The 12,383-nt window shown below is 42.9% G+C and overlaps 1 protein-coding gene across 2 annotated transcripts in view; it reads left to right on the forward strand.

The window, feature by feature from the left end:
• MTF1 (metal regulatory transcription factor 1) overlaps window positions 1-12,383 on the forward strand; it is a 39,586-nt gene that overhangs the window by 20,784 nt on the left and 6,419 nt on the right. For both annotated transcript variants that reach the window (XM_005893242.2, XM_070368395.1), the window contains exons 5-8: window positions 454-527; window positions 984-1,120; window positions 4,132-4,209; window positions 11,873-11,969. In XM_005893242.2, the coding sequence (XP_005893304.1) occupies window positions 454-527; window positions 984-1,120; window positions 4,132-4,209; window positions 11,873-11,969 (386 nt within the window). The remainder of the gene's footprint in view (window positions 1-453; window positions 528-983; window positions 1,121-4,131; window positions 4,210-11,872; window positions 11,970-12,383) is intronic.

Raw genomic sequence — 12,383 nt, forward strand, 5'->3', positions numbered from 1 at the left:
TGAAGATGACCGATAATCACATTGTAGCCAGTGTATTCTAACTGATTTTGCTCTTTGTATTTCGGGCCCTGTGCCTATGTGAAAGCCTCTGTACCCATCACTGATATTCCTTATGTTTCATTTGCCACAGTAGATTTTCCATATGCATTCTCATTGTCAATAGAATTCCATTGTGTCATTCATCAAAAGGCTTTTATTGTTAGGGCTCTCAGCATGTGCCTTACCTGTAGGACAAGAAACACGTTTCCTGGGCCAGCCTCTCCCTCTGATTCCAGATTTGTCACCTTACTTTTCCAGGGACCTGTCATCATTCCTACCTGTAAAACCTGTTTTGTCGATCTGATCATAGTGTTCTGAGCAGTTTTAATTTAAGTTTGTATTTACAAGAGATATTAAAGATGAAGGTCGATTAGCTAATGACTGCTATCCTTTCTGCTTAAACAACTTCCTTAGGTGTGATCATGATGGCTGTGGAAAAGCATTTGCAGCAAGCCACCACCTTAAAACTCACGTCCGTACACATACTGGTGAGTTTAGGCTAATTTTTATCTTTTAACCTTCGTTGAGCCAGTAAATTACGTGTGTTTCCATCGAGACTGGTACAGCTTTGTGGAGAGAGCAAGTCTAATCAGTTGGCCTTCACCTATAATGTTTGAGTTCCTCTCAGATGTTAAAAAGGATCTAAAGACTGGACTCAGGAGCTTAACCTTAAGAAATAAAACCAATTCAGAGATACTCAGTAAAGAATCTTAGGGGGGAAAAAGAAACTAGCTTCTCTTTTAACTTCCTAGGAGCAGGCCATTCTCAGTGCTTTGTTCTCCATTAAATTTTAGGACTGGGATGATTAACTTGTGGGTAATTGATCCAGTGTATTACTTGAACCCTCGTGAGCATATTTACTTCCCTATGTTAGGGGAAAGTAGATGTCTCAATCCAGTGAAATGATTTTATGGTGAAATTAACACCTCTTTTCGTTCTTGCAGGTGAAAGACCCTTTTTCTGCCCCAGTAATGGCTGTGAGAAAACATTCAGCACTCAATACAGTCTCAAAAGTCACATGAAAGGTCACGATAACAAAGGAAACTCATACAGTGCACTTCTAAATCACAATGGATCAGAGGTGTGGAGTGTTTTGTCTCTCGTTTTGATCTGGGCACCATAGAACAGCGACAGTTGTTTGTGTCCCAAAATAAAAGGTTAAAATGCCTTCTCTCTAAATCTGTTAGCGAGAGAGAAGAATCAGTGTCAAGATCTACGTCTTTGTGAGGGGGTGGCAGAAGCCAGAAATTTCACCAGCCTCCCTGTGCGTCAGCCCCTGATTCGGCTCCGCCTCCCCTCCGTCACGTCTGGTGGAAGAGGTGTCTTGGAACCAGAGGTCTCAGAATGGCTGCCAAAGGGTTGGCCAGGTGCTCTCAAAGGGTGTTATTTTCCCATTCTTGTCGTATAAAATGGTACATTTGAACTTGAGTTTGGGACACGATTTAATGATTTGCTTCACCCTTCCATTAATCCATCACTGGAGAACCAGGTGGAGTCTGGGGGCGGCGGGGGCGGTGGTCCCCTGCCCTTTAGAATTGTCTGCAGACATGATGGTTTGATAGCCACTGCCTTTAAGGCACTGAACCATAGACAAGCCTCTGAAGAGGTTTAGGTGGTTTTGTCTGTTTTCCTTACCAAGCCCTCTCCTCTGTGGCTTCTTTCCAGAGAGATCCTGGGATAAATTTACTGTTGCTACTTCTGATATGGTATTGGGCACTTACCTTATGTCTTTTGCACCCAAAAAGTGAGAACTGTTATTATTTTACTATTTTATAAATTAAGTGGAAGCTCACTGACCCCCTTTAGAACAATAAGATTCTTAAAGTATGTAATATGGTTTTGATTTGGGAAGAGACAGCATGATTCTTTGGTTTCTGATTTTTAAACAGAAAAGGATCCCTTTAAAAGGACTCTTCCTCCTGTGTTTTATTGGTAATAATAACTAATATTTACTGAATGTTTACTGTATGCCAAGTACCGTGCTAAGTTTTCTTCAGTGAATTATCCTGCTTACAAGAGGTCAGTATTATTATTCCCATACCACTGATAGAGAAACCCGAGGTAAGGAGAAATTAAATAACTTGCCTAAGTATCCAAAGCTTGTAATTAGCACCCTTTAGGCAGACCATCTGATTCCAGAGCCTGGTCTTGACTGCCCCCCACCCCACCCCAATCATAGGAGGTAAAACAGCATTGGTTGTGAAGAGTCTGAATTCACATCCAAGCTCCACCACTAGACGCATGACCTTAGGCAAATGGCTTCTTTGTGCCTCAGTCTCACTGTCTGTAAAACCAGATAAAAACACTAAGATTTGAGAGTTTTTGTCCACAAAGCTGCATTTATGAAGTCACGATCCGTTTTCTCAGTTTTGTAACAATCGCAGTTTCTCACCAATAGCTTCTGCGCATTGGAGGCCCCAATGCACAGGGTCCAGACTTCACATCTCTTGGCTGACTGGTAGCTCCCCAGTGGAGTGAATCTGCTCTAGTCTTAGGCTTTCAAAGCTATCAGGATTGCCTTTGAGTCCTAAATTTATATCTCTAGCCCAGATTTCTTCCTGAACTTCAGACACGTATTCAACCTCCTACTTGATGTCTCCACCCAGCTGTCACCTACATTTCCCAGACCTGACGCGTCCAACCTGTTCCTCCTGCAGTCTTCCACATCTTAGTAAATGGCACCTCTGTTTTTCTAGTGGCGCAGGCCAAAAATACTGGAGTCATTCTTGACTCTTCTTTTTTTTCCCTCATTCCACACACCCACCAGCATCTATCAGTTCCATCTTTCTAGAATCTGATCTGATTACTTCATCGAAGCCCTTGTCATTGTTTGGCCTGGATTCTTGCAATGACCTGCTAAGTGGTTTTCTTAGCACCTTTCCCCTCCCTTCTCCCCACTGATACTCCACCCTGATCTTCCTAAACAATGAGGCAAATCATGTCTGTTCTCTGCTTATAACCCTTCAGTAGCTTCTTATGTCACTTAAGGTAAAAATTAGAATCTTTACAGTGGTCCAGAAAGTCCTAGACACTGTGGCCTGGTCACTTCTCTCTTCATTTACTTCACTTCATTTCACTTGAGCCGCACCATCTGCCTTGTGGTTCCTTGAACTGGGGAAACCCGCCTTGCCTCCAGGCCTTTGTATGTGCTGTGCCCTCTGCGTGAGTCACTTTCCCCACATGTGTGCATGGCCCATGCCTTCTTCAGGATCTGCTCTAAGGCCACCTTATCTGAGTCCCTTCCTAATCTGATAAAAGAGCATCTCCTCCCCTGGCCTTCTCCACTCCCCTCACTCTCTTATATACTGTATATTTATTTGGTTTTATGTCTGGCGCCCTTTCTCTGGTATCAGGGACTTCATTATTGTATCCCTGGGCCTGGAACAGGGCTTAATATGTATTAGATGCTCAGTGAGTATTTGTTAAAAACATGCACGAATCAGAACATACGATACATGGGGTAAAGTAAGGCGACCACATAAAGTATTTGAACCACAGCTGGCATTCTAGGAACCCAGGATTCTGAGTCGGCCCAGACACGTGTATAGGAACAGCAGCCCCTCAGCAGCATTCTTCAGTGACAGTCCTGAGCTGCCCATGCTGGGGACACTGAAGTAATGGAAGGTGGACTTTCAGTCAGAAGCACCGGGTCCGTGTTATGTGGATTAGTGATTTGGGACTGTTTACTGCTAATCTTAGCAGTGATTTTCTCATACTTAAAATGGGAGTGTGAAATAATACTACAGAGGATTATGTTAATAGTAAATGAAGTCACGTAAAATTGCTTTGTCAGTGATAGACCAATTTCACAAATATTATTGATTTCCTGTTATTATAGCTTTTGTTACTCTGGAGCCTGAGTCGTGAGATAATTCTTAAACTCTACTAACCATGTTTAAGAACATAAACAATTTCCTCTTAAGAATATCAGGATTTTAAAAATTGAAATAATCCAGGTAGCCTTTGTTTTGAATGTTTTTTTATTCTCTAGACATTTGGAATCTTAGGGACGCTGTAATCAAGCGTTTTATTACATAATAGAATACGGTAAATCCCAATTGTTTGTCAATTAAATTTTTTTTTCTTTCACAGGATACAAATCACTCACTTTGTCTGAGGAATTTAAGCCTTCTGTCCACAGATTCTGAATTTCAAGAAAATTCCAATACAGTAAGTGTACCTGTGATATGGATGTTATTAAAATAAATGCAAGAATTGAGCCTCCCTTTGGTGGGAAAATTGAGTGAGGCCAGTCTTGGAAGTCTTTCAGATTGAGTTGTGTTCAATTACTAGCCACTTAGGGTGTTTTGATTTTGTTTCCTGATAAGAGCTCTCATTGGAGAGGTTGTTCTCTCCAACGCATAGTGCCTTTTGGCCCAGATCACTCACTTGATAACCTCCTGCACCAGAAAATAACTTCTTTATTTATTTAGCAAATATTTATTGAGTGCCTACTCCAGTCGGGCATATCAGACCAGCCCTCCCACAGAAAACAACTGTATATGCTGGGCAAAATATGAAAACAACTATGTGAAGTCACCAGAGAGCAACCCAAACAGGCAGAGGCAACATTTGAACAAAGGGGCCACTTGGAAGATAGCAGTGGCACTGGATGGGTCTTCAGGCTTTATGGCTTATCCGTCTCAGAGCAAGCCCAGTTGATACCAAACAAGATGGCTCAGGCTCAGTAAACACTCGCTCTTACTGGAGTGACTACCAGGAGGACAGAGTTCAGGGCTACTGCAGCACCTGGAGAGTCGCGGGGGATGACCTGGAAAGGAGAAAACACACAGGTCGAGTCCCAAGTTCTGTTTGGAGCTGTGTCCAAACCTCTAGGTGACCCCTGAACTGTGGGTGTGTGGGGCAGACCCCAAGCAGTCCAGCTGAGGCTAAAGAGCTGGATGAAGATGACAGCTGCCATCCACTGCAGGGAAGACAGAGCTTGGAGTTAGAGCATAGCCAAGTCACTGGAATGTTATAGCAAACAACCAAATACTCTTCCAAGAAGTGTAACAGAATCCTGAGTCTCTGCAGCATATCATTTGCAATGTCTAGGGTTATCGAAAATTAGTAAACATAAGACATAGGAGAACATTACCTCTACTCAAGAGAAAAGGTCATTTATGGACTATGGAGACTGACCCCAAGATGAGCCAGATGATAGAACTAGTGGACAGGCATTTATAAGTAACTCTTAAAATGCTCAAGCATATTAAGGATTGCTTGTAATGATTTAATAAATAGGAACTCTTAGCAGAGAAATAGAAACTATAAAAAAAATGTGCCAAATGGGAATTCTGGAACTGAAAATACATCAGAATTTAAAAATTCACCAAATGGGTTCAACAGCAGACTGGAAATAACAGAAGAAAGAATCAGTTGAACTGAAGAGAGATGAATAGAAATTAACCAATCTGAAGGCCCGCCCGCCCCCCCCCCCCCGAAAAAAAGCACTTTGTATGATTGTTTGGCATATTCACATTTCAGAGCTGATGCTCTAAGAGTACTGGGCCAAGATTGCCCTCTAAACCACACGGGGTAAGATTTCTGGGCATAATGTCTCCTTAATATCAGAGATCATGGGAAATGGTTGAGGTATCCACTCCCTGACTGGGACTTGACACATGACTGAGGAGCTTTCTGGAGCCCTGAGGTCACTAGGTGAGGAACCACATGAGGGGACATTGAGAACTTGTGAAAAAGGAAAGCATTTTCTATCCATAATTTACAACAGCAAGAGAGAGCCCTGTTTTTCTCCCCTGGGATCAAATTATATGTTGTGTCCTTGTCTTCCAGCGTTTAGTCTTTCAGACTAAGACCAAAGTTCCTTGAATAGGATGGATTTTGCCTTGCCTGCTTTAAAAGAAATGATAATGAGTTAAAATTAAATGATATATTTTTATGAGATCATCATTTTCCAGGTTCCTGGGCAGCCTACATGTTTCTGTGTGTCCTGGGTGTGAATTTGGGCTGAAGCTCTGAGGAACGGCCCACTGGGCCTGTTGGCCCCTGAGCCTCAGGATCCATCCTGTTCCCAAACAGCTCAGTGTTCTCATGTCTCTTGCTCCAGGCCACAGAGGCTCAACCTGTTCTTCGCTCCTAACTTGAGGGGGTGGTTCCAGCTCGCTCTGCCCCCAGGGTTATTGCCCTGAAGCCTGGCAGTGGCTGAGTCAGTCCCTTTGGCACTTACCTTTTTTAATTAAAAAAAAAACCAACCTGTTTATGGAGGTATAATATACATACAGAAAAGTACACCTGTCATAAATGTACAGCTTGATGAGTCATCACAGTTCATCATATTCCTGTAACTGTCGCAGGAGGGAAAGTGTGGGGACAAGAGGATGGTCACATCTGAGTCCCCTGGACGGCCACCAAGTGTAGGTCCTTGGCTTTGTGCAGGAAGGAATTCAGGAGTGAGCCATAGTAGAGTGAAAGAAGGGCTCTTCAGGGAGCAAACTCTTGAGGGAGTACTCAAGAGTGTGGACCATCTCGGAAGGCAAGAGAGGCCCAAGAGGCAGCAGGGTATCGGGCTGTCCGAATTTATAGGGGTGGTAATTACATAGGCTAATGAGTAGGAGGAGTATTCCAGCTATCTTGGGGAAAGGGTGGGGATTTCCAGGAATTGGGCCACTGCCCACTGTTTGACCTTTATGGAAGACAACTCATGGCCATTTTGGACCTAGTTATTTGTAATCACTTTATGCTGTGTCCTCAGGCCATGCCACTGGGCTTCCCTGGTGGCTCAGCAGGGAAGAATCTGCCTGGGAATGCAGGAGACACAGGTTCCATCCCTGGGTCAGGAAGATCCTCTGGAGAAGGAAATGACAACCCACTCCAGTATTCTTGCCTGGGAAATCCCATGGACAGAGGAGCCTGGTGGGCTACAGTTCCACGGGATTGCAAAAGAGTCGGACACAACTGAGCGACTAAACAACAACAGGCCATGCCATTCTTTTAAAGGTTGTGCCCTGCCCCTTCCTGTGTCATAACCAGCATGCAAATCAACAAGTACAACATTCCCAATACCCTAGAAACCCCCATCAGGTCCCTTAACAGCCGTTACCTCTTCCTAAGGATAACCACTATCCTGGCTTCTCACAACCTAAGATGAATTTTGCCTGTTTTTATGTTTTCTATAATTTGAATGTGGCCTATACTCGTTAGTCCTGGCTTCTTTCTTGCAACATTTTGTTTGAGGAATTAACCCATGTTATTGCATAAAATAATATATAGATTATTTGTTCTCATTGTTGAACAGTTACTCAGTTTCAGTTCAGTCACTCAGTTGTGTCCGACTTTTTGCGACCCCATGAACCACAGCACGCCAGGCCTCCCTGTCCATCACCAACTCCTGGAGTTCACCCAAACCCATGTCCATTGTGTCGGTGATGCCATCCAACCATCTCATCCTCTGTTGTCCCCTTCTCCTCCTGCCCTCAATCTTTCCCAGCATCAGGGTCTTTTCCAATGAGTCAGCTCTTCTCATCAGGTGGCCAAAGTATTGGAGTTTCAGCTTCAGCATCAGTCCTTCCAATGAACACCCAGGACTGATCTCCTTTAGTATGGACTGGTTGGACCTCCTTGCGGTCCAAGGGACTCTCGAGTCTTCTCCAACACCACAGTTCAAAAGCATCAATTCTTCAGCACTCAGCTTTCTTCACAGTCCAACTCTCACATCCATACATGACCACTGGAAAAACCATAGCCTTGACTAGACGGACCTTTGTTGACAAAGTAATGTCTCTGCTTTTTAATATGCTAGGTTGGTCAAAACTTTCCTTCTAAGGAGTAAGTGTCTTTTAATTTCATGGCTGCAATCACCATCTGCAGTGATTTTGGAGCCCAAAATAAATTTTAGAGCCACTATTTCCACTGTTTCCCCATCTATCTGCCATGAAGTAATGGGACCAGATGCCATGATCTTAGTTTTCTGAATGTTGAGCTTTAAGCCAACTTTTTCACTCTCCTCTTTCACTTTCATCAAGAGCCTCTTTAGTTCTTCTTTACTTTCTGCCATAAGAGTTGTGTCATCTGCATATCTGAGGTTATTGATATTTCTTCCGGCAATCTTGATTCCAGCTTGTGCTTCCTCCAGCCCAGCATTTCTCATGATGTACTCTGCATAGAAGTTAAATAAGCAGGGTGACAATATACCGCCTTAATGTACTCCTTTTCCTACTTGGAACCAGTCTGTGGTTCCATGTTCAGTTCTAACTGTTGCTTCCTGACCTACATACAGGTTTCTCAAGAGGCAGGTCAGGTGGTCTGGGATTCCCATCTCTTGAGGAATTTTCCACAGTTTATTGTGATCCACACAGTCAAAGGCTTTGGCATAGTCAATAAAGGAGAGATAGATGTTTTTCTGTAACTGTCTTGCTTTTTTGATGATCCAGCAGATGTTGGCAATTTGATCTCTGGTTCCTCTGCCTTTTCTAAAACCAGCTTGAATACCTGGAAGTTCATGGTTCATGTATTGCTGAAGCCTGGCTTGGAGAATTTTGAGCATTACTTTACTAGCATGTGAGATGAGTGCAATTGTGCGGTAGTTTGAGCATTCTTTGGCATTGCCTTTCTTTGGGATTGGAATGAAAACTGACCTTTTCCAGTCCTGTGGACACTGCTGAGTTTTCCAAATTTGCTGGCATATTGAGTGCAGCACTTTCACAGCATCATCTTTCAGGATTTGAAATAGCTCAACTGGAATTCCATCACCTCCACTAGCTTTGTTCATAGTGATGCTTCCTAAGGCCCATTTGACTTCACACTCCAGAATGTCTGGCTCTAGGTGAGTGATCACACCATTGTGATTATATGGGTCGTGAAGATCTTTTTTGTACAGTTCTTCTGTGTATTCTTGCCACCTCTTAATATCTTCTGCTTCTGTTAGGTCCATACCATTTCTGTCCTTTATCGAGCCCATCTTTGCCTGAAATGTTCCCTTGATATCTCTAATTTTCTTGAAGAGATCTCTAGTCTTTCCCATTCTATTGTTTTCCTCTATTTCTTTGCACTGATCGCTGAGGAAGGCTTTCTTATCTCTCCTTGCTGTTCGGGTGTTTGCTATGACCAGTGTATTCTCTTGGCAGAACTCTATTAGCCTTTACCTTGCTTCTTTCTGTACTCCCAGGTCAAATTTGCCTGTTACTCCAGGTGTTTCTTGACTTCCTACTTTTGCATTCCAGTCCCCATAAGACATCTTTTTGGGGTGTTAGTTCCAGAAGGTCTTGTAGGTCTTCATAGAACTGTTAAACTTCAGCTTCTTCAGCATTACTGGTTGGGGCACAGACTTGGATTACCATGATATTGAATGCTTTGCCTTGGGAACGAACAGAGATCATTCTGTCCTTTTTGAGATAGTATCCAAGTACTGCATTTTGGACTCTTTTGTTGACTATGATGGCTACTCCATTTCTGCTAAGGGATTCCCGCCCACAGTAGTAGATATACTGGTCATCTGGGTTAAATTCACCCATTCCAGTCCATCTTAGTTGGCTGATTCCTAGAATGTCGATGTTCACTCTTGTCATCTCCTGTTTGACCACTTCCAATTTGCCTTGATTCATGGACCTAGCATTCCAGGTTCCTATGCAATTTTGCTTTTTACAGCATCGAACCTTGCTTTCATCACCAGGCCCATCCACAACTGGGTGTTGTTTTGCTTTGGCTCCATCCCTTTATTCTTTCTGGAGTTACTTCTCCACTGATCTCCAATAGCATATTGGGCACCTACCGACCTGGGGAGTTCATCTTTCAGTGTCCTATCTTTTTGCCTTTTCATACTGTTCATGGGGTTCTCAAGGCAAGAATACTAAAGTGGTTTGCCATTCCCTTCTCCAGTGGACCACATTCTGTCAGACCTCTCCACCATGACCCGTCTGTCTTGGGTGGCCCCACACGGCATGGCTTAGTTTCACTGAGTTAGACAAGGCTGTGGTTTGTGTGATCAGATTGGCTAGTTGTCTGTGATTGTGGTTTCAGTCTGTCTGCCCTCTGATGCCCTCTCTCAGCACCTACCATCTTACTTGGGTTTCTCTTACCTTGGATGTGGGGTATCTCTTCACGGCTGCTCCAGCAAAGCGCCTGAACAGTTATTACACTAAATGAATATAAGAGTATGTTCTGTCTCCTGCCCTTGGGCATTTGGAAAGTTTCTAGTTTGGAGCTGTTACAGTAGTACTGCTGTGAAAATTCTTGTACATCATCTTCTGAAGTCACAGACTCATTCCTTTTAAACAGTGTTATTCCTGTAATGATTCATAAACAAGTAGAACAACAAAAAAAAATAACAACCATGAAGAAGTTGCAAAGCTTGCGGCTTAGTGGCAAGTTGTTAGCTCACTATGTTTCAAACTGGATGGTGCATCTATATTGGGTTATGAAATAGTGGGTTATAATCAACATTTTGAGAACAGCAATAGAATAGAAAATAGAGAAGACATTGCAGATCATAAGGACAGGCTCTGTTTCATAGACTTTTGTTTCAGTTATACATTCATATGTATGTAATATATTTTATAAATTATATATAATATATATTATTATATATACCCACTTTAGTATTCTTGGGCTTCCCTGGTAGCTCAGATGGTAAAGAATCCTCCTGCAATGCTTGAGACCTGGGTTCGATCCCTGGTTTGGGAAGACCCCCTGGAGAAGGGAATGGCAACCCACTCCAGTATTCTGGCCTGGAGAATTCCATGGACAGAGGAGCCTGGCAGGCTACAGTCCATGGGGTAGCAAAGAGTCGGACACGACTGAGTGACTTTCACTTTCATAAATTATTATAAATTATATAATTTCCTACTTTTTGTCATGATGAAAGGTTTCAAGGCATTTTCTTGGCCTGTGATTCCTCACTCCCTCTGGACTAGAGGCTGGAAGCCTTACATAGGTTTCTGCCTTCGTGTTACAAAGAATACAAACAAACATTTTGGCCAGCCCTATATCACACTGGTCATCAGCGTCACTGAACTTCTTGGAATCTTGCTTTTGTCACTCTTGCTCTCCAGAACGCGGAGTGGAGGTGGACCGAAAGAATTACTGTTTTCCCCTTCCCTTAAATAAACTAAAGGGAAGCCTAGAGGTGGTCATTTCATTTGGTGCCTGGCAGGAGTCAAGCCCTCAGGAATCTAGGTGTTTTGGTTTTTCATAGCTTTTCAAAATGCCTCTAACCTTTTCTTAACTGTAAGTTAGAATGAAACTGGAACGCCAGTGGTGAGGATAAGGCCGTTATAATTGTCTGTTATTAGGTTTCTTTATATTGTTTGATTCAGCACCATGGGTACATATTAGAATATTACAGATGTTGTATAATAACCTTGAAAGATATTCACAATACATTATTATTATTACATGAGAAAAGCAAGTTCCGAGTAATAGATATTATACAACCCCACTTTCATGTAGGATTTTATCTTTCAGAGCAGGGATCAGCAAACTATTTTTTTGTAAAGGGCCAGATAGATGATTTCAGCTTTGTGGCCATACATTCTCGGCATAACTCCTCAGCTCTGCCATTGCAGTGCAGAAGCTATAGAGAGAATTCAAAAGTGAGCCAGAGTGCCTATTCCAGTATAGCTTTATCTGCAGAAACAAGCATTCAGCCAGCAAGTCAGTTTGTCAACTCCAGCTTCAGAGTGTTTGAAGACCCAGATCTTCAGTGTCTGAGGCTTAGGGAAAAGAGAAGTGTCTGAGGCTTTCACCTTAGGAAAAGAGAAGTTAGAAACAGAAGCATAGCCAAAGATCATTCTCGTCCTGCTGCTCTGTGCTGCCTCGTGCTGCAGACCTGCTTTTGGATGTGCGCCGCATACGTTTGTCTCTGTCTCTGACACAGGGCCAGAATCTCAGCACTCTCTCACCAGCAATCATTTTTGGACCAATGTTCCAGAAGTCAGATGACCCGGCAATTCAGGAAGATCCTCAACAGACAGGTTTGTTGCACAGACTCTCTTCCCCCTCAGATCTCTGCACTGGGAAGGAGAATTCACACTTGTTGACACGGTAGATATCAAGCACAGTGATATATTTCAGGTCCTTTGAATGAAGTGTACTTACATTGAGGGATCAGAGAAGGATGGGCTTTTTAGCTCAATTCCATTTTTTTCTTTCCCCTGCTTCCCTCATCAAGGGTTTACTTGAGGATCTACTTTTCCTGGACCCTCAAATGAAGAACGTCCCCTTTTCCAAAAGTTTTCGTTGACTTCAAAAAGTGAGAGGAGTCGTGAGCACTTTCTTCTGATGTGACACCCCATTCATGAGTGGGTAGAATCCACAAACCAAACTTCAGATATGTAGATCAGATTGTGTTTAAATGAAAATATGTCCCTGAAGCTTCACAGTAGTTA

Source organism: Bos mutus, chromosome 3 (genome assembly GCF_027580195.1).
Source record: "Bos mutus isolate GX-2022 chromosome 3, NWIPB_WYAK_1.1, whole genome shotgun sequence".
In the NCBI taxonomy this organism is placed as follows: domain Eukaryota; kingdom Metazoa; phylum Chordata; class Mammalia; order Artiodactyla; family Bovidae; genus Bos; species Bos mutus.